Here is a 27,645-nt window from a genome sequence, read left to right as displayed (position 1 = left end):
AGGTGGAAGGGCCACTTTTCATCTCCCATCCATCATTTTGTGTTTGCTCTCAGCCTCTGGATGCTGAAGGATTTGCAAAGATGCTGGTGGGGAGCAGTAGTGAAATAAAGGAAGGACTTCTGGAAGCAATGCAGAAGGAGGAGAAACAAAATGCTCGTATAAAGGAATGAAAATAGCATAAAGTTGAAAAGGGGGGAATGCTGAAGCTATTGTAATGTCTCAAGGGGCTTAATAAATATCAGAGAAAAAATTATGCAGGCATTATGGTTGGAAAAAGATTTAGACTGTTGCTAGTGTAGCAGAAAAAGCTTTTCTGGCTGCTTTAGGCAGTCTCTGTTGGATCAGTATAAAAGCACACTGGGACTGCAGACACAGAAGGAGGCACTGGATCCAGAGCTCTTCATGGTGCTCATGCTAATGGCCTGGAAGGCTGGGAGCTTCAGCAGGATCAGAAAAAAGCACAAGAACCATAGAAGTGATTCATTGTTGAGTTCAAAGAAAGAGCCATGCAAAGTTTAGTCCATTAATTTGCCCTCTTTTAGCAAAGTCAGGCTGGTCCCCAGCTGCTCTAAATCAGCACAGATCCACCAGGATATGTCTGGATGTCCTTTCAAATCCTGCTCCTGCTGGGATGCACCTCACAGTGGCTCCTGGCAGCCTGCACTGATCCTGCATGGCCTGGAGGCACCAGGGCTGTTCCACAGTGCCTGTGTGACCCAGCCCTCCCCGTGCTGCTGGGGATTCTTGCACAGAATAAAAACAGGGTCCTGTGCTCCCTGGGATGAATGAGGGTGTGGACATCCAGAGCATTTGCTCTTTATGGAATTACGAAGACACAAAATTCAGGAAGATTTTCCCCTCCAAAGCAATTTGCAGTTCATGAGCAGTCCAGGCATGTGCTGAGCCAGGTTAACTCATGGAAATCAATAGGGTCAGAAAGAATACAACTGTGTGAAATGGGACATGTTTAAAATTGAAATTGGAATCATAGAATGGTTTGGAAAGCACCTTGAAGGTCAGCTTGTTCCAACCCACAAGTTGTTTTCTTGATCACTCCTTTACATCCTTTTCCCATTAACAGATTTCTCTTGTACTCTGGAGAATTTTTAAAGCCCAGGAGAAAAGGAAGGAAAGGTAGAGAGAGGAAAAGAAGTTACCTAATGGAGATGGCCTTTAGAAAGAGCTCCTGATGTACATACAGAATCTGAGCTAGCATATCTTTCTGCTTCCTTTCTGTATTCCTCTGGCTGTGACCTTCCCTGAGCAGTTCCCACACGAACTGTGGGTATCTGGAAAACCAGCAGTCAGATGCAGGGGACCATTACCAGGCAGATTTCTTCTTGCCCACAGAAAAGAGCTACTGCAACCTCCTGCCAGCTGTCAGTGCCAGGGCATCTTATAGCCTGAAAATGTAAATAAAACAAATCACTGGCACTGCAAGGGTGGCTGAAGTGCTGCAATAGAATGATAACACATGGTAGCATTTGAGAACACATGATAACACATGACAACACATGATAACACAGCAGGGGTGTGGGTGCCTCCCCTGTGCCTCCCCCTCACTGATCCCTGCAGCTGCTCCCATTCCCTTTGTCCGATGGGATGGGAGAAGAGGAAAGAAGAACCAAAGAAAGAAAACTTGTGGATTGAGATAAAACACATGAATGCTCCTGAGGAGCAGAGAAAGCCTGGGTGCTGTGCCAGCACAGTTCAGCAGTAGCTGAAATGTCAGCATGGTCAGCTTTGGTTTGGTCACCAACCTAAACCACAGCATGATCCAAGCTGAGAGGAGTTAACCCCATCCCAGCCAGCCCAGCAGAGCCAGCCATGCTGCAGATAATAAAACACTCATCAGTATGATCCTCAGGAAATCTTCTTATGGTTTTTCTTTGTCTTTCCACCTATTGGTTTCAGTAGTGGCAGGGGAGCACTTTGGAACTGGAGTGAACCACTCTTTTCAAGTGGTTTTGTGCCTGTTCAGAGTATTGGGAAGGACAAGCTGGTGCTGGCAGTTGTCTGGGCTGGCTGAGGTGTTGTGGGCCTTGCTCCTACCTCCCTCTGCTCTCACAGCCTTTTATAGCAACAGCCATGGATGCCCTAAATACAGCAACCTGGCCAAGCAGGAGGAGGCATTTGGCTACCTGGGTGCACTTACTTACAGTTCAGCTACTCCCCATCTCCTCCAGCACAGCAATGAGAGCGGTGGAAGCATTTGGCAGATGGAATTTGGCCCAGAGTATCCAGTGCTTTCAGCATCTTCCTGTGCATAATGTGCATTTCTTTTATGTGAACTTTTGGAACGCCTGTCTGTAATTATTCCATCCTTTTAGCAGTGCCTCTGAACAATACCAGTGGCATTCACACAGGGAATACCACGTGAGCCTGACATAAGAAATACCATTCCAGGCACATGGTGTGATCCTGTGCAGGGCCAGGAGCTGGAATTCAATGATCCTTGCAGTCCTTTTCAGCTCTGAGCTCCTGTGAGTCTATGATTCTATTAGTTAACTTGTGTTTATTGATGTTGGTTTCTCAAAAGCTGGGTAATTCCTGGGAATGAGCTTCTGGGTGGGAATTTAAAAAAGTTGTCATTCCCTTTGTTCCAAATTAACTCTGGATTTTGTGGCACATATTCCACATCTCATAGTAGGATAAAGATATATTATTCCATGGATTTTCTGCAACTGATTCTGATGGAGAGTATAAAGAAAGGGCAGTTACTCTGGAGCTTAATGCAAACTGACAGTGTTCTGTTATAGAAAAAGTCTGGAAAATTTGTAGAATGCAATCACGTTAAAATATAAAATACTTGCAACTCTGTAGCATAAATCATTTAGACCAAATGTAAAAATATTAAGATGCCAAATTGTGCAGAAAATCACTCTGAGACTTTGGGAAAGAAGTCCTTTCTTCCTACTGAACCTACACCTTCAAACAGGGTGGGTGCTCCAATTTCCATCACCTTGGGTGAGAATTGTGAGAATTCTGAGTGGTAACATGGCACAGCAATAAATGATCTGCAGAGTGAGTTCATGGAATCTTGGAATGCTATGGGTTGGAAGGGACCTTAAATCCCATTCCATTCTACCCCTGCCATGGGCAGGGACACCTTCCACTGTCCCAGGCTGCTCCAAGCCCTGTCTAACCTGGCCTTGGGCACTGCCAGGGATCCAGGGGCAGCCACAGCTGCTCTGGGCACCTGTGCCAGGACCTCCCACCCTCCCAGGGAACAATTCCTTCCCAATATCCCATCCATCCCTGCCCGCTGGCAGCTGAAGCTGCTGATAGTGGAGGGAAATTCTTCATGGGACAAGGGAAACAGAAGAGTGTGGGAGGGCACAGCGGGTAATGGGAGTGAACTAAAGGTGCCCAGCGGGCACACTATGGAAATTTTATGTTTGCAATAGAGTCAGTTGGCAAATCAGCTTTCATTTCTGGTTCCCTAATTGTTCAAGGGAAAGAAGATGATGTGGGCTGGAAAAGCATCTGTTAACACTCGATACTTAGTACAGGGGAGGGGATTAATCAGATGTCAAAAAGCTAATCAGGGACAGAGCTCTGCTAAGCAGCCATGGAGCTGTCCTTTAGAACCTGATGTGCTTGGAACTGCCTTTACAGACATTCCCTTTTCCTCTCTGGGTCAGGATTACAGCATTCCCCTTCACATTGTGTGGTGCTGCACTTTCCATTTTCATAGAGGGGTTTTAAGGCTCCCAAGGGAGATTTTTCATGCAACTTCAGTCCATTGCAGATTTGACCACAAAACAGTTTTGAATAGTTTATCTTAAGCTCAGTATTTCTAACATAGGTATTCACTTTTGGAAACCTCACTTTCTCTCATGCTGTAAGTCAAGAGGAACTATTTAATCAATCTATCTAACCCCAAACTTTTCTTTCTTTTTATCAAGATTTTTCCTTTCTGAATGCTATGATTTACTTTCATTACTGTGGTGTCCAGAAATCCATGTGCAAAACTAGAAGATGGCCTTGCTTCACAAAACTTACACTGTAAAGACGTAATTTGAGTCAAATAAATAAATATTTTTTCTGATTAAAAATAAAATAATGTGTATGAAACACATTCTAAGGAGTGAAGAAATGGAACCATTTCAGGTACAGCAGTGCTGTGCTCAAGAGCTCTGCTGAAGCAGCTGTCTGGTGCAGACCTTGGATCTGATGTCACCACTCCTGCACTCACAGGTGTCATGTTTTGATAAATGTTCAGCTTAAATAGAATTCCTTTTATAAGCATTACTAAAAGCATCTAAAATTATAGTTTTATCAAATACTGCCAATGCTGTACCATATTTACCTTATTATAAACAGTAGCCCTCTTCAGTAGTTTCTGATAATGTAGGGAAAAGCTTTTGTTTCCAGCTCTCGTCTTCTATCTCCAGGCCACAGTGTGAATCCCAGAAACTGGAAAGTGCATTTTGCTGTGTGTCATTAATATAAAGTTTCTCTGGACATTCAACATCCAGAAACTGGGCTTGATCCTAAATCATCTGAACTTCTGAAATCTGGAGTTGGTGACAGGAAGTTTAAACGAGTGGCTTGAGAAGAGAATCAGCCCCCATCATTACAAAAAAAGTTTCCTCTGTTGTCTCTTCTGCAGGTCTTTTCAGAAAGCTGCTGTGAAACACATGCTGTGATTCCTTTTGAAATGAGAGAAAAGTGAAAGGAGTCTGCATTTAAATATTCCATCCCCAGGAACATTGGTGTAGCTTATACACGAGCATGATCTTCAAACAGAGCACAGTCTGTCCTTGATTGCAGCAGAGTCACCTTCACTTGCACTGTGGGCCTTGGTTTGAAATGAAATCTGAAATGTGTTGGCCCTCTGGGGCCTGTGCCTGGCCTCAAGGACAGCTTTGCCTTTAGAAATTTGTCCACATTCATCCTGTTTTGGTGAGAAACAAAGAAAGGATTGTTGTTGGATTGACTTGATAAATTTTGGAATAAGAATGAAGAAAGATTTTGTTTGAAACATCAATAGTTTATTCAATTTGCTACAGGACTGAAAGTTTTCTAGGAACATCTGTGTAATTTGGTTTTATTAAGTGTTGCATTGCCTAGCAAAGACAGCCAGAAGTGTCATGCTGTCCAGATGTCTTCATCGATCTACTTTTGATCTTTTAGGAACAACATTTTTGATGCCTCAATCCTTACTCTAACACACAGCACACACTCTGTACCTATGAAAATCAATCAACAGTGGAGCTGTGTCATTTGCTGTCAGAAAATAGAATTTTCTTGGCATGAGACCCACAATTCAGGGCAAGTCAGTAATCAGAGAACTACGGACATGTAGCAAGGCTACCAGATTTTAAAATAAATATATCACAGGCTGATGGAATTTGTACACAAAGAAATTCACTCAATGCCCTGAGTGTGTAACCTATAGCAAAATATGCAAGTGCTGTGATTTTGAGGTGATTTCCAGATATAAATGCTTCCAATTATAAATGTGTGAGGGCTTTTTCTGATAATGGCTCATTTTCTTTGACATTTTCCCATGTGTTTCCTGTCTCACTGTTTGATTTAAACAGCTCCTCAGCCAGTGCTGGAACCTGTGAATTCCTGGTCTCTTGGATTGCTGCAGTCACAGGAGGAAAGCAGGGGTGGCTGTGGCAGGAAGCAAAGCAGTGGTACTGTACTGGTGGGGTTCCTGTGGTGAGGGTGGAAATATCCCCCAGCAGCTGAGTTTCACCCAGTTCTGCCACACCTCTCACCTCCCCATCTGTCATTTACTTCTCAGCTTCCTCACCTTAGTGCACTGCGAGTTCCTCCAGCCTTTCTATGATCAAAATGTTTGTGATTTACCACTTTTAGCTAATTTGCAGCTCTGCACTTCACACCTGGCAGCTCATTTTCCATTCCAGCACAACTGCCAGGAGAGCTGAGTGCAGGAAATGTTACCCAGGAGTGGAGAATGGGCATTCCTGCCTCTGTGCTGGGTCTGGTGTGGTGCCACCTGCCCTCACAGGTGCTTTGATAGACCAGGTTATGCTTTCTCTTCTTCTGGTAGCTTTGGCTGCTCTTCCAGAGACTGGCAGGAAAGCTGGAAGGACCAGGGATCTTAGGTACAAGCTTCTCCTCCATTCCCAACCTGTCGAGAATTTAATTTCCTCAGGTAACAAAGAAACCCCTGAAGTTCAGAATGGAATGACTGGGGAAAGCTTTCTGGTGTTGGTACTTCTGTCCTCAAAAAACCTGGAGCTTCCTGCAGGCAAAGCCTATTTTTTTTTCTGGAGTGATGTCTCCTAGACTGTGCACAGAGAGAATGAAGGACCATGCCAAGAGTAAATGTTAATATTTCTGCATTGCTTACAAAAAGATAGTGCTGCTCTTTCTGAAGTTGCCACACAGAGCACAGTTTGCAGACAAATTAAGTTTGTTGGTTGGATGAATCAAGTTGCAGTGGAAAATTAACAAGTGAAAATGTATTTCCTACAAATTGCTGGGAAGAGTTGGTCAATTTACCAAAATGGAAGGAGTAGACAGAGGGCACAGGAGGGAAAAAGCTTTCCAGGGTCACAGATTCTGCTCTGCTGATTCAGGATCTCCCTTAACCTCATTAACAGTTTGAACTAGTGCTAATGATTGTTTGAATCCTGAGTGAAGCAATGGGAAATCATTTACCAGAAAATGTTAAACGCTGAAATTGTCCCACAGAATAATATTGTATTAGAACATTGATCAGCAGAATTGATCTGTGTAACTCTTTCCTCTCAACATAGCAGAATGCAATGATTATTTCTACTTGAAGCAATGACAGAAAATGCATAAAACTGGTTGCAGGCCTCAAAGGATCAACGATCATCAATATTTAGCTGATCCCTGATGAGTTCTCTCTGGCCTCCAATTCACTTTCTGTGAAGGCAATGAGAAAGACTGAGCCTTAAAACTGTGTCTTAGTTTGGTGTCTGCCAAGCAAGGCGGGAACCTCCTTGGAACAGAGAGCCCCTTCCCCTCCGAATAATTACAAGTTTGAAATTACAGGGCTCTCAGGCAAAGAGATGGGATGAGGGATAAAGGAATTTCTTTACTTGTGTGTAACAAGGCAAAGGAAGGAAGGAAGAGAGAAAGAGAGAAAGAGAGAAAGAGAGAGAGAGAGAGAGAGAGAAAGAGAGGAAGGGAGGAAGGGAGGAAGGGAGGAAGGGAGGAAGGGAGGAAGGGAGGAAGGGAGGAAGGGAGGAAGGGAGGAAGGAAGGAAGGAAGGAAGGAAGGAAGGAAGGAAGGAAGGAAGGAAGGAAGGAAGGAAGGAAGGAAGGAAGGAAGGAAGGAAGGAAGGAAGGAAGGAAGGAAGGAAGGAAGGAAGGAAGGAAGGAAGGAAGGAAGGAAGGAAGGAAGGAAGGAAGGAAGGAAGGAAGGAAGGAAGGAAGGAAGGAAGGAAGGAAGGAAGGAAGGAAGGAAGGAAGGAAGGAAGGAAGGAAGGAAGAAAAGAAAGAAAAGAAAGAAAAGAAAGAAAAGAAAGAAAAGAAAGAAAAGAAAGAAAAGAAAGAAAAGAAAGAAAGAAAGAAAAGAAAGAAAAGAAAGCAGCAGCGCGGAGAGCACAAACCCCGCCCGGCCCCGCTCGGCCCCGGCGCGCCCGTGGGCGCAGTTCCGCTCGCGGCCAGCGGGGGCGCTGCCGCTGCCGGCCGGGCCTGCAGGGGGCGCTGTGCCGCGGGCTCGGCCACGTTCCCCCTCACGCGGCGATGGCGGCCGGGAGCGATGGGGAAATGGGCTGCAGCAGCAACTGCTCCCCACAGGAACCGTGTCAGAAACTCTGCAGCTGTAGCAGGAGCTGCGGGGTGTCCAGCAGGCAGTGTAAAACCCAAAAAAACCCAGAGAAATGGCGGGGCTGGGCAGCGGCAGCCCAGCGCCTGAACACGGCCCAGAGAGGCTCCTCTGGAGGCGGAAAGGAGTTTCCCCTCACGCACCCGAGACGGTGAGGGTCCTTTTTTATTAGTGAGGTAGGGCTTTAATAAAGTTCCAGTGCAACAGCTGCTCCCTCAAGCAGAGCTTCACTCCCTGTAGGAGCAGACAGCAGGAGATGGAACCTCACAAGGTGAGGTGAATTCTCCCCACAGTGACCACAGCCTGGCTCCACACCCATCTGACAGAAAATAAAAAAAAAAACCACAGGTAAGAGCAGCCACCTGCACCCTTCTCCCACCTTGGCCATTTCTTTAGTCTCAAATATTGGTCGTTATTGTCTCTTAGCAATAGATGGGACAAAATTCCATGAGAGAAAGAAACAAAAGGAAAAATTCTAAGCCCCAACAAAGTGGTAAGGGATTTGGGAGTGTGATCATCTCAGAGGGTCAGGATTTCACAGGATTTCACCAGAGGGAGGAATTTCTCTTTTTGCCCCGAGGTCAAGCCCAGGCTCTGGTGTGTCCTGATCCCTGTGGAGCTGACCAGAGTCTCTGTGTGGGTGTGTCTGACCTTGGTCCGAGGTGTTATTAGTCAGGAGCTCTTTGGATCAGACATTGTCTTTCTTGCAGGATTTGCCTCCTTTGTACACTGAACCCCCTCCTGCCTTTGCACCCATTCCTTTGGCTGGAGCTGAGCTGTGGCTTAATCTCCAGACTACGGAATCAGAGCGCTGCTCTTACCCAGCCCTGTAACCTGTCCACTTTGCAGGGCGGATGCACTTGAGCGCTTAGAGTCCCTCAGTGCCTTTCCACCATCACTTTTTGTGCCTTCAACTCCTGCACTTTTTATTAACACAGCCAAAGGTACAGCAGAGTTCAGCTTCCTGACCCCAGTCGTGCTCTCTGACATTTGTTGCTATGAGGAGGCTGCTGTGCAGCTCTCGTTCAGACAGCACTAAATGGTGAGTGCTATCTCCCATTCCCTCTCTCCACCAGAGCAGATGAAACCAATGGGGCATCAAAATGCCACAAAGACTCTGTTAAATGTGTGATTCCCCTGACCTCTCCTTTTGCAGCTCTAAACTTCTCTGTCACTGTCACTATTTTATGGTCAGTGATGTGATACCATTCCTGTCTCAGGGATGTGCTGCTCCAGCTCAGCTGTTCCTTAGAACCAACCAGACTGGGATTCCAAACTGTGCTCCACCAGTCTCAGGGCATACAGAACAAGTGACAGTCTCTTCCCTACCCTGCCCTTCCCCTGGCACAGTTTATTTACCTATTCACTCCCTAAGAGTAAGGACTAAAGCACATTGCAGCATGGGCTGACGGAGGTTCTTGTCAGTGCTAGCTCTTCAAGTGCCAGTAAACTGTGAGCATTCCTACTGAAGGGCCCTTGGAGTCTGAAACTTTGAGACCTGGATGGAATTATTCCAGGACCCCTAAACTAGTCCATGTCACAATCCTGGGACACTCAAGAATGTCAAAGGCTCTGTGTTCACCTCTATAGTGATCAGAACCCCAGGTTGTTATTTACCTGCTGATAGAAAGGGTAAAAAACTACCTTGGAGTTTATGCTTATTAACAAATTTTCGTGTCCCAGCAAATGGATACAGGGATTTACTGATCCATTGTCAGTGATGACACTGACACAGGTCAGATTCTGCTCTTGGGAAAAGACAAAACCCTCAAAATGGATCTCCACAGTTCTTTTACTTCAGACATTCACAAGTCATGTCTGGCCTAATCCCTGAGCTTTGGCCGGGTGTCAAGACTGAGGATAACACAACCTGGAACAGATCAATACCTCACTGAGGCGATGGTCAGAGATCCCCATGTCCCTGACAGCAAAAACACCATTGATTCTCTCCTGATTGCATTGATGCAGAGTGTCTAATTCCAAACCTGCAAAAGAAGTGCTGGAATTGCACCTACAGGAAAAGGAGCTGATCTTGTGACACACTGATCTTATCTGCTCTGCATGTCTCATCTTTCCTTTGCTCACATTGATCTCTTTGGGTTTGTGTTTTTCACTGGTACTTTCATGGGAAGATGAAAAAGAAGGGTTGCTATGCACTGAAACAATAAATTCCTCAAAGCCTGAGCAGGTTTGGAGATCTCTTCATCTTTGGAAGCTGTTACACCTTGCATGAAAGTGCTTTCCAAGGTGATAAATTAATGGATGTATCCTGAGTGATGACCACAGAAACAGACATTAAGCAATGCAAAGAGCTATTATCCCATTTCATTGAAGCAATTATCCAGGAAACCATCAAATCAGCTTGATTCCTGATGGAAAGTCAGTGATTTAGGGAGGAAATAATCCATTCCACAAATAAGCAATAATCTAAGAATGAGGAAAACCTACCTGGATGCATTAGCTGTAGTAATTTTTCTTGTGCTATCCAACCTCCCTTTCCTGAGCACAAGCTAAGAGAATCCAGCCAAAAGCTGACTACAGGCTTATCTAATGAAGCTGATGCTGTAGACTCAGCACAAGCTGGACCCAGGCCAGTACATTAAGATGGAAGCACCAGAGAGGCCCTGAGTGAACAGATTCCTAATGGATAAGGAGCAAGAATCTTTTTCATCTTTTTTCATCTACTTTGACCTCTCTGCATTATCTGAAACCACTGGCCATAGGGTAACAGCTATTTCACCTAACAAAATCACTCTTTACCCTAAAAGTGGCACAAGGGAATGGAGGAATGGGCTAAAATGGCCCGAATTATTTTAGACACATGTATTAAATATTGAAGGAAAACATCACTTTTTCCATTAAATTTCTGCTTTGTTTAGTCTAACAACTATCAAGCATGGGGCAAGCTGATTAAATAATCTGAAGTTAAAATACCAGCAACATAAAAGAAAAAAATGCAAGCTTACCATTGCTTCACAGAAAATAAATGAAATTGGTCAGAGTTTGGGCAAGATCGGTGTATAGTGAAGAAAACCTGGCAGAGGTAAGACAGAGAAAAGAAGATATTTTGAGGCAATGACCTTGTGCCATGTGTGCAGTCCAAATAAACCAGTTCATTCTGTGCAGTTCCAGGCGAGTGCCTGAATTTCTCATTGTGTCTCATAGCAGCATCCATATCTCCATTTAGCAATGTTTTCCATTATCATAATGTATCTACAGTTATTTATGTTTTCTGTCACCTCCTGGCTGCTCTATGATCCTGGGCAGGAATCCCACAGAGCCCAGGAAACTCCAGCGTGTACGGAATGCTCGGGCACGGCTCTCCGGCAGCTGCCGTGAGCGAGCACAGCTCGCAGAGCCTCATTTCTGTTCTGCTCTGGGTCCTTCACACTCTGTAATTACCCTGCTCTTTGTTTTGGAGGGATTTTGATTGTCTGGCACGGCAAAGTGGGACAATGGCAGATGGGAGTTGCTGGGTCGGTAGCTGTGAACTCCCACAGGTTCTAAGGACCACTACAAATGTTACCACACTCCAGTGCAAGCACAAATTAGGTTGTTTGTGACTCTGTCTTTTGTGAAATAAATATACAGGTTATATTTTTGGACAATGAAAAATTTTCAACTTAGTCACTCCATACTTGTTCCTCTAGGATGAAACTCTTCCCTAAGTGCACCTCAGCCTCTGAAAAAGGCTGGTTGTGGAGCTCAGTGGCTGCCAGCAGTCAGTGGGGTGCATGATGTGATGAGCTGGGTGTGAGCGTGTAACAACCAAATTAAACCCTGTAGCATCATAATTTGGGTCCATACAGAGGAATGCAGCATCAAGGAAGACAGAACAACTCTCCATCCCTGCTTTTGTCTGGGATGAGCTCCTTGTGGTGCCCCTTAGCTGAAGGAACTCTGCAGTGGAAATATTCTGCAGTCTGCTCCACTGAGCTCTTCTCCTCATTGCAATATTCTGGGCACTTCACATCTTCGTGGAGAGGAGGCACAGACAAACCATTTATCATATCTGAATTCAAATTCTGGGCAACAATTAAAGAATAAGCACTAGTGTTAGAGGAATCCATTTCTCTAACATCCATTCCTCAGTGCAGCCGTTTCAGGTGTGAAAAGAGTTTAATCTTTAGGTCTATTTCCCTGAGGATTGACCTTATATGTTAAAAAAAGCCCAGTCTGTAATTATAAAGTAAGTGATAAGCATCAAATGGATTGTTACAGACCCCTTTTGTTGCCTTTATTGCATGATAAGAAGCAGTTGCTGTGTAACCTTGAATGTGGGCAAATAACTCATGCTAAACACATTGCGACAAAGATGGCATTTTGGCAGGGCTTTGATGTAGGTCATTTTATTACCAGGCTGAATCAAACTACAAACTGATGTCAAACTCATGCCAAGAATGCTAATAACACACTGATCAATGAGGTGCTGGATTGCTCAAGTGAAGTGGTCGAGGGAAAATGCAGACATTAAAAGTCTGGAATTCCAAAGGTTGAAGTGCTTGGGCTATTATACTGGGAGGAATTATATTCCTTGCATTAGGACAAGTTTTCTTTACTCCAGGGGCCTTTAGATGAGTGTTGAACAGGACAGTGTCAGAAAGTATATACTTATCTTTATTTTTCTTGACCTTTATGTGCAAGTAATTTTTATAGTTCCATTAACTAGTAGGATCATTTGCAAACCACTGTACAAAGTGTATTATGAAGAATGCCTTGGGGACCATTGTATCCTATTATGTTGAATGTTAATAGAATGAAAAATTAATTTAAACTCTAAAGACTTGAGCAAGGCAAGACCTCCCTTTTATAGGAGAAATTCAAAATTTTATTTGCTATGGTAAAACTTTAGAGCTGTACCCTAATTTGACCTTTATAAGCCTAATTTGAATCAGTCAGTGCAGGAGTCTGATTGTTTGCCGCTTTAAACAAAATTACTTCTGTCAAAGCTTCTCAGTTTAAAAATGGGGGTTTTCTGTGACCCCCACATTTGGAATTAGTCACTAGTGAGCTGCTACTTGCTTAGCAATTAATCAACCAGAGATGAGAGAGCCCACGGTTCCAAGAAGCATCTTCACCTTACTTGAATCTTTAATTGCTCATTAAACATAGTCATCTTCAGTGATTTGGGACTTCAGAACACCTGAAAACAAGGATACAGTTCTTTATAATATATTTTTTATATTTTTCATGTGACTGAGTGCTGTAGAATGAGGAGCTCTCTCTTGAGTCTTGCTGCTAAGTCTCACATTGCACTCTTCCCACAGGACTGCAGCTAGGCAAGTGATCAAGGAAACTTCATTGCTTAATTAGTTACTATTATTTCATATTTATGTTAACATAGTTGAGGTGTGATAAATTTGTGTGGGAATCAACTAAATTTAGAGCAGTAATGTACAGGAGTTCTGTTACTTGGAAGAGTAAATATCCAGTCCCCCATCAACCTTCTTACTCATAATGTTTGCCTTGAGGTGAGAACATGGCTGAGTTAAAAGGGTAAAAAATGCTATACATGTTACATGTTAGAGTGATTTATTATTGCAAATGTCCTTACAGGCAAAACCTCAGTTGTGACTTCCACATCTCTTATGAAACTGGGATGTCACATCAATGAGAAATGTACTCCCAGCCAAATCTGCGCAGGGCACAATTCCCAAGGTATCCCTATCCCAGCGTATCCTATATATTTTAGCACACTCTAGTTTGAATAAAAACCTATAAATTTGTGACTCTTCTATATGGGAGCTTCTCCTTGTTCTGGATAACCAGCCATTTTCAAATGATTGTAGGAAAATATGTCTATTTTTCTGGGAATATCCTGTTTATCTAATATCCTATCCTGAATTTCATCCCACAGCTGTAGAGTAGGCTGCTTCACTGTCTCCAGAAAGCCTAACTCGAGTAAAATAAATGCACAAAAGATTAGGACAATTAGTGACTAGAGATTAGCTATGAATATTTCATGGCCACTGCAATACTGTCTAAACACAAGATATGAAATAAGAATAAATTGCATTTTTGACATGCAGCAAACGTAGAAAGGAAATGATTAATTTAGAAAGATCTTGCAGTCGTTTTAACGAGGCAGCGTTCTAATCACTGGTCATGAGGGATCTGCTGGATAAAGAGCAGGAAAGTTTGTCCCCCAGGATTATTCTAAGTTCACCTGCATTTTGATGTTGGATTTAAATATTTTGTGAACCGCTCAGTGGGTTTGGTCTGCAATGACCCAAACAGAGACAGGCAGCAAAACATTTCCATGAGCTTTGATGGCAACCTGGGTGTGGGTCCAAGGTGTGATCCAGTCTGGGAGTCCAACCAGAGCGTCAGGTGTAGCAGAAGTCACTCAGAGCAGCAAGGCAGTGGTGGAGGACTTCTAGTGCAGGAGGGAGCTGGGAACTGAAAGGACTCCAGCTTTCATTCCACCTGCAGATCAGGGAAACTTCCAGAAGCTTTGCTGGCTGATTTCAAAGGAGTTGGGTGGTTCAGCTCCATTTTCACTGCAGCAACCGAAAGCTAATTCCCAAATCAGCTTTGCTAGCCTTGGTTTAAACAGGAAGGAATTATCTTTGTCTTGGGATAAGTATTTTTAGTCCATCTTCAGGCAATTCTTGGTTAAGTAAACTCAATAGCCACATTTCCCATCTGATATAAAAACAGAGGATATACAACCACAGATTATATATGATCTAAATAATGTATTTTTTACGTATGTACATACAGTGACCTCATTGCCACTGCTTCATATTTTTAATAACTCATACATGTTGGTCTAGATGGAAATTATGTGTTCCAGCTTAACCATCCGATTTGAATCCCTGACACAAGGAGTTTCTGGCAGTGTTCTCAGTGGTAAAATGGAAACAAGGTATTAAGTAACAAAGTTCAGTCTGCAAAGCAGTTATTCAGTGCTCTCCAGGTTCTTCAATATGTGATGGGCACTCACTGGAAACTGGCAGACACTGAAACAGCACAGGAAAAGAGAATCCTAAAAACTATGAGTTGTTCCTCAGCCAACCTGTTTGTCTTGGTTTGAACTTGAGGATATTGAACTTCCAATTTTATACCAGTGACACAGACAACTGTAGTTATGGAAAACTGGCTGACCTTGAAAAGACAAAAATGCATTTACAGCCACTGCATCATGGAGTAAAATTATTTATTTTCCTGGAGCTGTTTTTAAAATGAAATCTATTTTGGATCTTAATATACTTTCAAGACTGAGCTCCATTTTGTCTTATGAGCAGTTGCAATTTGAGTGCAATGTAAGAAGCTGCTGTTCTATAATAAATGTCAGTTTGGTAAAAACTTTATTACAAAGCAAAACTGCTAACCAAAGGAATTTCTGGTGAGTGAGTTTTTCATTACAGGGCTGAAGTGACAAATGAATTTATTGCTGTCAAGAGACCTATATTTTATTTTGGTCACTTAGCAGTAATTAAATCTTGTGAGTAATTTTTTTTTGTGTTTGCTTTGTTTAATATTTTTAGACAAAATATTGCTCTCTAAGGCATTGTTTAGGATATGTTTAGCAACCAGTTAATATGTTTACAATGCTGTGTGTTGTTTCCTCTCTACAGCACTGTGCACAGAGGAGTGTGTGCATGGAAGATGTGTCTCTCCTGACACGTGTCACTGTGAACCAGGCTGGGGAGGGACTGATTGCTCAAGTGGTGAGTAAAGATACCAAAATATGATAAAAATATGTGTTGCTATTAAAAACCAGGTATTATAAAGCAGTGGCCTTAGAACTTGGATGCTTTGAATGGAAAAATGAGGATTGCCTGCTGGTTATTTTGTAAGAGTTCATATTGGGTTGGAACAAAATGACCTTTAAGGTCCCTTCAACCCCAATCATTCTGTGGTTCTATGAATATGTGAAAATACCCTTTCCCAGGATAATGACATTGGACTTTTTTGGTTGTGTATTGCAAAGAAATGTGAAATGAAGTGAAGGATGCTGTTAATGCTTTCGGTCCTGTTATTAGGATATCAGTACAGATAATAGAACTCTATAAAGAATTTTTTCTCTCTCAAATCTTTAACACAGCACATTCTTCATGAAATACTCTGTGGAGTGCCAGAACTGTTTGGAAAGCACTCTCTCCAGATAGAATTCTTGTCCTGTTCAAGCCAGTGGGAGTTTTGCCATTGACTTTTCAGGCAGCTCAGATTCTCTCCTCTGACTTACAATCCATTCCTTAAATCCATACTGCCAAAGTTAGGGAAATGGGAGTAGGGAGTTCTGCCCCTTTTGCTGGGGAATCAATCCACACTTGTGGCTTTCAGTTCTTTCAGCTGGGAAGGCTGTGTTTGTTAAACTCTGTTAATTGGGAACGGTGAGTTTAAGTGGTTGGTTCATGCTGGAATGGAACAGGCAGCACAAACATCCGAGTGTGACGTAACAGAGGCCTGGGACATTATTGACAAAACAGCAATAAGCTTGATAAATGGAGTCAATTTGTGCATCAGGCAAGTAAATAAAGCTGCATGGGTAGAGATGCTGTGAAATGAAACTGAATGGGTGCTTCGTTTTGTGTTGGCTTCCCCCCTTTCTCCCAAATTGATTGGGAGTTTAAAGAAAAGAAGGTAACAGAGAAGGGATCTATAGAGGGAGGAGTCAGGAGGGAATGGGAGGTAAATGTGCCTGAGGGTGAACACAACCAGAGCCTAAAGGCAGCAGGGCAGATTCCTGGATGGGTTCCTGGGGTTTTTCTGCAGCTCTGCTGAATATCCCCTCGATTCCAGCAGAAAAGGGAGGGGAGCAGGGAGGAAGGACTTTAGTCCAGAGGGGATGTGGATGTTCCAGCCCTGGGAGTGTTCAAGCCAGGCTGGACAGAGCCCTGGGTAACCTGGTGTCGGGGTGGTATCCCGACCCATGGCAGGGGTTGGGATGAGATGATCAGTGAGGTCCCTCCAACCCAAACCATTCTGGGATTATATGATTCCAAGGATGGAAACAAAGGCCATACTACTAGGTTTGAAGAAACATTTTGGGATTACCTGGAATGCAGACAAGGGAAAAACTGGGCATCATGATATATTGAATATCTATCTTTAAAAATATTTAAAAAAATAAAAGTAATATAATCAATTGTGAGATACTGTACAGATTCTCAGGAACTCATGTAATGTTTTTATTATTCTTAGTACTAGATTTAGTTTATCCTACCAGTGAGTATTTGTACAGTGCATGTGCATTAACAGAAGTTAATAATAATAAAATGACTATGACAGTAAGGACATACAGTTACAGATTACACATTTATACATATGTGCACTCAAAGAGTAAAAAGCACTTCATTCTGTGTAAAAGTGTCCAGGAAAGGATAAGATGTCAAAGTACAGAATGGTCTTGTGGACTAAAACTACCCAGTGACTCTTATTAAATTGCTCTAATCTTGCAAGTGGAGATAAAAGAAAAAGAAGGTTTTTCCTATATTGAATATTTAGCTTTTTAAAGTAATTAGGAATATTAAAGCACTGACAATGATTGAGATAGAAACATTATTCATAACTTTTATTTCCGCACTGGGCAGGGATCCAGTATATTTCATTTATGAGGCTTCAGTGGTGGAAAGAGAAGTGTTAGCCAATTCCTAAATTAAATATGCCCTGTTAACTTTTATAAATGATAGCCCAAGATTAGCTTCAAAATTTAAGCTTTCATTTTATTAATATAATTAGTGTGTTTGCTGGCCTGTAGTGCCCATTGTCTTTCATTCCACTTGTTATGTGCTGGGTAACACGTGTTCCTGTCCCAAGGTCTGATCCCACAGGCTCTGCCCAGAGGAATGCTCCTAGGAGAGAAAGTCAGATTTACTGCCCCCGAGGGCTGCTCACCTTTGTGCTTGACACTAGAAATTTGGGTAACTGGACTCTTCATTGCTAGGGAACTTTGTTTAAATTCAAAGGTTTAAAGGAGCAGATTTCAGCTGAATACAGCACATTGTTACTCCCAGTATTTCCAGGAAAGGAGGAATCTGGAAGCTTTGCCTAACTGAGGTTAGTTACATTTTTCTGATACATGATCCATGTGTTAAATCATATTTTACTGTTAACCAGTTATAATGTAGAAAACAATTTTCACTTCTGCTGGAATAATGTGTCACCTGTACCTACTTTCTTTCTGTTCTTTCATGACTGTTGGGCAACCAGTGAAGGTCACGTGTTTGCAGAGCCAGAGGCTGTTTGGGATGTTCCTGCACGGGGTGCTCGGGACAAACCGAGGCTGATGGTCAGTGGTGCCATCCCAAACCCATGGGGTTCAAGAACTTCCCAATACATTCCTCAGGATCAGGGATTGGATGCAGTCACAGGCATACTGCTTTTCATGTTGGCTGTTTGAAGTGCTTTCACTGGGAGAGGGATTGCCAGCCAAAACACTCCCTTTAAATTTAGCAAAGCTCCCAGGAGCTGGAATGGTTTCCTGAGTGATCTCTCCCGAAAGCACCGCTGAGAAGGGGAGCCTCCCTGACACTGGGGGTCGTGTGTTGTCATTTACTCAGGGAAGATCTAAGGGTGCTCACTCTTCCTGAGATACATTTCAACGCCCTGCAGACACAGCCATTATACCTTTCTAAAGTTATATCTAACTTTGACTTGATTTGATGGGTGAAATTCAACCATTAGCAAAGCTCCAGCACAAGGTCCAAGTGTCACCTCAGAACCAGAAATCAGCTCCAAATATTCTTCTGTTTTGGTGTGCCTATGCCTGGAGAGGGTCTGAATGCTGACACTGAGCCCAAATTTCCCATGGAGGGCCAAAGTTCTGGTTTAAAATACAATTCCCCAACACTATCATTCTCCCTTGGCTAAAATATTGTCAATTAAATGTTTTGAATAGTTACAGCTACAGCCTGTAGTCATGCAAACAATTTATTCATCTTGCTCAGACTTGGTTTCATGCTTTCCTAGAACCCAGCCTATAAGACAACAGTTACAAAACTTGCTTTTCAGTGCAGCTTTCCGGTGACTGATCATGGTACATGTTAGAGTTCATCTGTTGTCAAGGTTAAAATAACTTCAGATGAATTGCTAAACAATTATAAAAAACCCCAGTGCCATATTCAGCTCTGCATGTCTCTGTACCTGTGTTTTACTGCATGCTGTTGTACATCTGTCCATGCCCACAGGCCTAGCCTTGATTTCATGCTATAAAGCTGCAATATATTAAGGCTTGATTACCATAACAATAAAAAGAGAAGTAATGAGGTATTAACTAAAGAAGCTCTTGAACAAAATGTTTTCAGTATTTTAATGATGCTAAAAATTAAAAGGAAAATTCTTTTTAAAGACTACTGCATACCTTTCCCTTCCCTTTTAACTTGTTTTATTGAATCATGCCTGTTTTGTCCATGCAATCTGGACTGTTGGTCTCTTAAATACAAAGCAAGATTGCAAATGCTCTGTGTGAACTTACCTGCTCACCTTTCCAATTATTTCAAAGCAATTAGCTTCAAACAGTATGATATATTGGCTTGAAGTTGTGGTGGGGATATAAATGCCTGTTGGTGGTCACCTGGCCTCTTCTGGGTCTTGCTCACAGCCATCTGTATTTACAGGCCCTTAGGCCACCATCCAGCAAAGAATTTAAGCTTATCCTTACACAGGTAGGACTTTTCATCTGCTTTAAGTATTTAGGTGGTTCTTAAGTTAGTTTTGAAGAAACAGCTAAAAAAAACTTCAGTGAAATCTATACAAAGCTCTAATTGAAATCATCAGGCCTGTGAGGAATAACGTGGTCCTTCTTTCAAGATGTTAATCAGGTAGATTATTGAAGACCATTTTGACTCTCATGAGCATTATTTATTGTGAGGAAGGTCACAGAAATCTTTCCAGTTGGTAGGGCATTCCCAGAAAAGGGGCAACAGGTAAAAAAAAGAAAATTCAGGGCCAAATTAAAAGTGAAAAGCTTCCAAAATTGTGCATGCCAGGTTGAGAAATTTCCAAGTAAACAAACGCAGAGGTTGTAGTGAAAAAATAAAGCGGTTTTCAAAGTGTTTGATTTGTTATTAGTTTTGAGAGAAAACACAGTACTTTCCCAAAGTGCAATTAAAGAGATGTTGGCATAATAATGCCAAACCATTTTTCTTGCTGTGTCACCTGGGGGAGAGAGATTATAGTGCTGCTGTCTGGCATAGCCTGATCCATAACATATACATATGGATAACATAGTTTTCCTTGGAAAGGATGTTTTGTACAAGCTGTCATTAGGAACAAGAACCTATTTCATCTTTATCTCTTTGTCAAAAATAGCCAAGGTCATAACAACAGGCTGTTGTAACATCACAGCAAGATCACTTTTAAGGGTATAGCCCTGGAGCAGCTGGAGTGCCTTAGTCCTGAGACTTGTGATGAATGGGAACAGCAGATTCTGTGCTAAATCTGAACGGGGTTGTTTGACAAGCCATGGAAAGCAACAGCAGAACTCTCAGGAGAAAAATGAAGTGTTTTAAAGTGAGGCTGTGGTGGTTTTCAGGCTTGATTTTGGCATTCATATTCTCCAACTGCTTTGAACTATTTCTGAAGAGGAAATGAAGTTCAAAGGAAAGATCCCTGGTTCATGAATTCAGACTCAAACAAAATTCATGTGGGAGGCTGATCTGCCAGAATCATTGGCTGATTTTGCATCTTCAGATTTTTAGGACAGGATTGACCAGGAAGCCACTAGAGTCCACCAAAGAGGTGCAAAGGTGCAAGACCATAGCTCTTCCAAGCTGTTAGTGGGCTACTGGTCAGACCTAGAGCCTGTTCCTGAGGGACACCTGTCCATGGCTCATCTGGAATTTGTCACTGTGGGGTTTGTACCTCAGTGACTGCTGTATCCAAGTGCCAGATGAGGTCACAGAACCAGGTACAATGTCCCTGTTTCCACCACAGCCCAAGTGTTTCATTTGGCATTCCAGCTGCTGGGTTTAGAGGCAGTTTCTAAAGATCTGTTTGAAGTTGTTAAACTTCATTTGCGATCCAGTCTTAATTATTGCTTTAGCTGAAACAGAATTTCATATCCGTAGCGTGTGGACTTCAAAGTTTTAACACACTTTTCATTTAAGCCAAGCTCAAATTACAGCTTAATTTTGATGTTATTTGCAGATTCAGTGACAACTGCATCATGCAAAGCAATGCAAATGTACAAAATCAAACTCTAGTAAGGCTCATAGAAGGATCTTTCCATAGCAATTACAGAGTGGAATTGATTTCTGTCTCTCAGTTCTAACAATTTGCTCTTCCTTAAACTTAAAAAACACCCATCTCTCTTCAATCACTGCTGAACTGGTGTAATCAGGTAAACAGCTTGTGTTTAATTTTTGCCTCTGCTGGATGTTGGGCCCACGCACCAGGGCTCATGCCCTGGGTTTCATGTGTTCCCAGGCTCTGTGGCAGCAGCTCTTCCTGGGCCCAGCCCACGCAGGACAGGCTGTGACAGAGAATGAGATGTAAACACAAGCTGCTGTGCAGTGCCATTGGTGGCACAGCAGCATGTCCTGCATGTATTTTTACACAGATCATTTGGCTGCATTAAACCGGGCTGATCCATCACTTTTCATTTGGTGGGAATATTTTGTCTCTTGCTGAAGCTGTTGCTATCTGCCCAGTCATTTGTGGCAGCTTTTCCTCACTTTGTGAGGGATGTGTATCCTGTATCCTCTCAGCTTCCATGAATTAACCACTTGGGAGGTGCTGCAAGCTTATGGAAAGGTACTGGAGTCACATGAGCCTGGGCTTCTCCCACAGTAACAGGGCTGGGCAAAGGGCAAGGGCTCATTTTGGAAAAGGAAAAGTAGATCCAAGATTTACTCTGGAAAGGAACTGTTTTCTGTACTTCTGTGTGATTCATTGGTGATGAATAGATCAGCTGCCAGTTGTTCTAAGTCTTGTACTAAAATGAGTGAAAAATTGAAATTCAGCACCCTGTGTCCTTTTACTTTTCACCTTCATCTTCCCTGTCAGAGTCTGGGAGAGTTCTTCCTTCCCTAAATCAGCTGGTTGTGTCTAAAGCCAAAGTAGTGACAGATCATTTCCCCAGCACTCCCAGCCCTCCTCTGAGACTCCCTCTTTTGGATGATTTGAAGAGTCAATTGAGCTGACCTGACTTGGTCTGTTCCAGTCCCTGGAGTTCTGTCTTCCAGCTTGTGCCTTGCTCCCAAGGCTTGATCCAGCCTTGTACTTCATACATATGAATAGTCATTTTAAAGTCAATAAGGAACAATCTTAACTTCTTTAAGTTAGATAAATGCTTATGCCATTACCTGAATGAGAACTCTGAGGTGGAAATCAGGTGGGTGAGGATCTCTTTTATAGGGGCCAATAGTTACTGAGTGTCATCCAGGATGAGCAAGGGCATGAACATTGCTTGGGTCTCACAGCTGACAAATGGGAGGTGAGAGGACAGGTAAGAGCCAGTGACCACCTGGGCACAGCTATCCTTGAGCAGGATGAAATTCTGTGTTCCGTGGAACTGAACTGCAATTCTTTATGTGGGGTATCTGCAAAATCAGTTTGAATTCAACACTGAATTCCTGCTGAAAACCGAAAAGGGAAGCTGTGAGCAGATCTTATTGTTTAAAGCCTCACTGACTGCCTGTCAGTAGGGCAGTACGTCAGGGACTGGTGCTTCCACAAGGAAGTGAGAGAAGGCATTTAGGTGTGAGGCTTTGGGAGCAGGCAGGGCTACCCAAGGAAGCTGTGTCCCAGAGCACCTCAGTGCTGCTGAGGTGTTTGTAACAGAGCAACAGTGAAGCCCTCCCAGAGCACAGCCCCTCAGAACCTGGAGCACAACTGAGCTGTGTGGCTGCTCTCTGATCTGGGGAATGGCTTGATGATTGACTAAAACTTTGAATTTTCAGGGTAACTTTCAGTAAATGAAACCATGGTTACAAGCACTGAATGGGCTAAACGCATTCCCGTGCAGGTTTGTGTGGTTATGCAAGAGGGAATTTGGCTCCCATACATCTTTGCTTGGCTGCCAAACTGGTGAGAGCAGAGCAGACTTCACAGAGAGGCAGCGTATGTGTGACGAGTTGTTAGTTTTATTAATTTGACTGAGGTTTTTCTCACTTTAGACAGGGTAATAGCTATAAAAGAAAGAACCTACTAAAATATCCTCTTTAATGAACTGAATTGCTAATGTTGAATTTCATTGCTGGAGCATCTTACAATAATGTGGCTTTAAATGTGCACTACACAAATGAAGAGACTTTAGATCAATTTAAAAGTACCATTGGTATAATTTTATGGTCTGGTCACTAAGAGCTGTCACTTGGAGAAAAGAGCAAAATTTCCTTTTGCAAAGCGTTGGCAAAAATCTCAGTTGTGGACACCCACTCAAAATTATTCCTGGGATTTTTGCTTGCTAAAAAATACACAGAAAAAAATTAGTGGTCCTTGGGAAAGCTTCTAAACCACTTTTCCCTGTGTTAGACATGGTGAGAGATTCCAAGACATGTGGAGAGGGCAGAGCTCTGCTCACACTCCAACACTAAGATATCAGAAAATCCCTCAGGAGTTATTTCAGGCACCTGAAGCTTGAGAAACCTCAGGCATGTTCTGACTTTTCCTGGGTTATGAATTAATGTCCCCAAAGACAAGTGCTACAAGGAAAAGACCCTACTGCTCCATCCTATGCTGTTAGGATTTTTTAAGAGGTGCTGTTCTTCTTAGATAAAATACTATTTCCTGGGCAGTCTCTAAGGATTGAAATCAAAAAGGAAAACCAAAGGTTTCGTTCAAAAGTTAGACTTGAAATTTATCTTGGGCCTCTAGCAGGTAAAATTTGCTAGAAAATGGGAGATATTCATCAGACAGTGTTACACACCAGTCTGCCTGTGTGTGGATACCCGAGAGCTGAGGCACGGCCAGGAAATCATTGCAAGAGGCACCAGGGAGTGTGCCCAGGCATGGGAGGCAGGCACATGAACACACAGCTTTCCCTGGTTCTGAGGGTTTCTTTGTTTAGGCTTAAATTGCTACACACCAAGACACTAGAATACTTTATTTGAGGAAAGAGCAGCTGGGTGTATTTTAGCTGCTCTTTGGCTGCACTGAGCAGTCCCCATCGTCCATGTCCCCTCCCACTAACCTGGTGTTCAACGTGGGCAGTGTCTGCTCCAAGGGAAAGTGTTACATGCTGAGATTTGTCCTCAGGCTTCACCCTAATTTTGTGTGAACTTAGCTCAGCCTCCATGGGGCGGGAAGTCCTCATTTATCCTCGATTTCAGTGGGAGTCGAGTATATTTGTCGTCTGGATTGACTGGGCCCATGCTGGAGCTGAAAAGGGGTGGCAGTGGTGGGCTGGGAAGAGCTGAGCCACAGTTAATATCTGTGCTAAAGAGGAGGGAGGCTCTAATGTACAGCTGCCCTTGGTGTCTTGGGTGGGCTGCATTTAAAATACAGCCTGAAGGCAGCTTTGCTAACTTTAGAGATGTGTGATGGTTGCATCTGCAGGAGACTGCGCAGAAGGGATGGAACACGGCAGTTTAGAGTGAGAGCGATGGCACCGAGCTCCTCCATCGCCTGATGGGGGCGTGGCAGCAGAACGGAGTATTCTGCTACTTACTGGTTTAAAATTCTTTCCATGTCAATAAAATATCTGTGTAGGAATAAGAGACCTCTTTAGAGATGTGTCTGCCGTTACACAGGTGACACTCTGGAGTTTCTCTTTAGCCTTAAAATCACTTGCATTTCTGGTAGCTTCTCCATGCAGGAAGAGGCCATGGTGATCTTAAATCACTCTGCATAAAATGAGAAAGTTTCAGGGAATTTTCTTTGTTTTACCCAATGTTTGTGCTATTGTGAGTTTGATATCAAGGTTCTGAAGTGTTTTCAGAAGTTTTTCTAAGAAATCCTGTTATCCTAAATTACACTCACAAAAATCTCTCTTAAGCCCCTCAAATAATACTCGGATACTTATTTGTAGTCCTTACAAAACCCTAAAAAAGTGTTTGCCATAGGAGCAGATACTTTGTGTCCCCAATGAAATGAGTGTGTGTTGACAGCTTGTCTGCCTTGTTGTTGGGGAGAGAAATAATGAGATAGCAGAGGACTTTAACAAGTGCAAATGTGTCTGTAAACTCGGGGCTGGCAGATCAGAGCCTCGCAGGCTGCTGCAAGTGAGCGTTTTGTTCTCCCTGCTAATGGAGCTCGGGCAGGGAGAGGAGCAGGCCCGCAGCTCTCCAGAAGGAAAAGCATGGAAAATGAGGGAATGTGTTGTGACCTAAGGAAATAAATGAGCAGATGGAGTGCCAGCATCATACCTGACACTCCAGAGGAGCTGGTTGTAGCATAACCACGGACTGCACCACACAGAGTTGTGAACAGAGACCAAAGCCAAGAAAAGCAGGGGAAGCTGATAGGCATGGAGGCAAGGAATAAAAAAGCAGGGCAAAATAAAGATTGAGACATGACAGAGAAGGAATTCGGGGGGAATGTTGGGAAAATAATCAACGTGAGAGGACAGGCAGAAGCAGGTGGGGATAGGAAAGGAGGTCAGTGTGCAGATAACTGACTTGAGAAAATACATAGTGGAATTTGAATGTTTTACAAATTAACACTGTGATGCATGTGAGATACCTACAATTTCAGCCTTGTAGACAATTACTGGCTGATTCTATCAAGGAGAAATTACAGATTTTTTTTTTTAAATAAGAAAGCCAAGTGGAAGGACTGAGGACAGAATGGTGATGGGAGATGCCACAGGCAGGTTAATAAGGGCGAAGATTTTTCTGGTTCCAGCTGAAATAGAGTTATTTTTCTTCCTTGATGCTGATCCAGTTCTGTGGTTTGGCTTTAGGATGAGAATAATATTGATCACACACTGTTTAGTTCTTTCTCAGTAGTGCTCACACTAAGTCAAGGACTTTCCATTTTCACCTGCTCTGCCAGGGAAGAGCCCATAAGAAATTGGGAGGGATCATGGCCAGGACAGCTGATCAGAACTGGGCAAAGGGACATTCCATACTATGGAATGTTGTGCCAGTGAATAAACTGGGAGGCACCAGTTGCTGTCCTGGGATGGGCTGGGTATCCAACCAGGTGTCAGAAGAAGGATTTAGAGATGAAGTGCTCAGGTTTAAGTGGGGTTTGTCTTTTTTTGGTGCTGGCAAAGAAACCTGTTGAAGTGTTCATGAAGGGATGTAAATATCTTTTACAGCACTATGACTTCAATAAACACTATGTAATGTTTGAACACAACGTATTGAAATGGGATGCTGGAAGTTACAGTGCATTCAACTGCCAAAAATGCCTTTTCTTGGCCTGGAAGGATCATGCCAGCAAAGAAAGTGCAGTTTTCAATAGACAAGGGTTTATTTTGTTACCGACAAAAGCAGAGGTGAAACACCAAGAATTTTGCACATTAGGGAAAATTTACACAGTCAAAAGTTCACTTGTATTTCTGTACTCATGAAAATACTTTACACCTTTAGTCCTTACACCATTTGATTGCCTTTAATGTGTGCTATATAACAAGCACATCTTCCAGTCATTTCCTTACACCTCCAAAAGACCTGATTCAGTGCAGAGAAACTGCAGGATTTTATTTATTAAACATGCCAGTGTTAGCCCAGCAAAATATCTGGATGTTTGGGAGTGAAAACAAGAGTTGTAAAGACTTCAGTAATGTCCAAGAAAGCCCAGTGAAGGCCATTTGTCAAGGAAGCTGGGAAGAGACCCAAGTGTCACAGATATGGGTGTCTCTGTCTTTGTAATGGAAAGAACTCATGAAATATGATCAGTGACCTAAAAGATGACTAAAGTCAGAGAATAACAATGCACAATGAGTTTTTGGGTTGTGCAGGGAAATCAAAAGGGACCTACTGCTACACAAAGTCTTGTGCTTGAAGAACTACAGGGGAGAAAGGTGGAAAAGGGAAAGAGTGTGAGAAAGGTTCCCATCCATAACTACTTCATAGCAGTAGGTTTTATCCACTTTCATGGCTTTGGGGTGTGCTGTGCAAGAAGGATTTAGGCCCCATTAGGAATAACAGTAAATGCCAGATGGAAATGATGTGTGTATTGTTACTGAGATTATTTCATATCAGAAGAGCTTTATGGGCATCAACCAGAAAAAAGAGAGATAAAACACTTATTTTTTGATCATGGAGGGTGGTGATTCAACACGAAAAGTCTCTGCTGTTCATCATTTTCATTTTCAGTCGCTTCTCTGCCTATCACACAGTGCCTGCTCATGTGAAGGCCAGAGGCTGCCAGGTTTTATAACCCTGACTAGGATGCTTAAAAAAATGTGCATCAAATTCAGAGTAGAGGGTGAAATTAGCCAGCAAAATTAAAATTTTAACAGAAGCAGCTAAAACATGAAACAGCAGACACTTGGGGTGATTTACAGGTAGGGGTTTCCTCAGCCTTCCTACTGTCTGCTTAAATGTCACCTTTCTGAACCCCATGTACAGAGCTGCAGTGTTCTAATTATGCAGCTTTGTGAGAAAATCATAAAAATTGATTACAGGAGAGTTTTTAGCCAAGGCCCAAAATCTGATGCCCTCTCTGACTTATCTACATTGCAGTGATAATTTCCTAAATAAAGATCAAATCCTGGAAACAAACTGCAGGAGGAGGCAGGTTTGCAGAAAGATATGAGGATTCATATGGAAGATCAATTTTTCCATAGAGATTGCACACTTTGCTGCTAGGGTGGGAGAAAAGGGAGACATAGCTGGCATTTTGAGGAATTCTTAGGCATCCAAAATAACCTTTGCTTCATCATCTACTTTAGCCTGTTAGTGCTTCTCAATTACATGGCATCCTCTTCAATTGGGAAAGCAACAAGAAAATACATGCATTTCTGGAAATATTATCTCCTCCTTCTAGGACAAATTCCAGCCACTGGAATTGCTCAGATACCAGTGG

General features: G+C 42.8%; 1 protein-coding gene across 11 annotated transcripts in view; it reads left to right on the top strand.

The window, feature by feature from the left end:
• MEGF11 (multiple EGF like domains 11) overlaps nt 1–27,645 on the top strand; it is a 253,415-nt gene that overhangs the window by 72,148 nt on the left and 153,622 nt on the right. For all 11 annotated transcript variants that reach the window (XR_012057601.1, XR_012057600.1, XM_030281844.4 and 8 more), the window contains exon 6: nt 15,360–15,452. Coding sequence is in view for 9 of the 11 variants with exons in the window: in XM_030281844.4 (XP_030137704.2) it covers nt 15,360–15,452 (93 nt within the window). In the remaining 2 variants the exon portion in view is untranslated. The remainder of the gene's footprint in view (nt 1–15,359; nt 15,453–27,645) is intronic.

Source organism: Taeniopygia guttata, chromosome 10, assembly GCF_048771995.1.
Source record: "Taeniopygia guttata chromosome 10, bTaeGut7.mat, whole genome shotgun sequence".
Lineage (NCBI taxonomy): Eukaryota > Metazoa > Chordata > Aves > Passeriformes > Estrildidae > Taeniopygia > Taeniopygia guttata.
The sequence above is the reverse complement of the archived record's forward strand: the minus strand, read 5'-3'. Positions and strand labels throughout refer to the sequence as shown.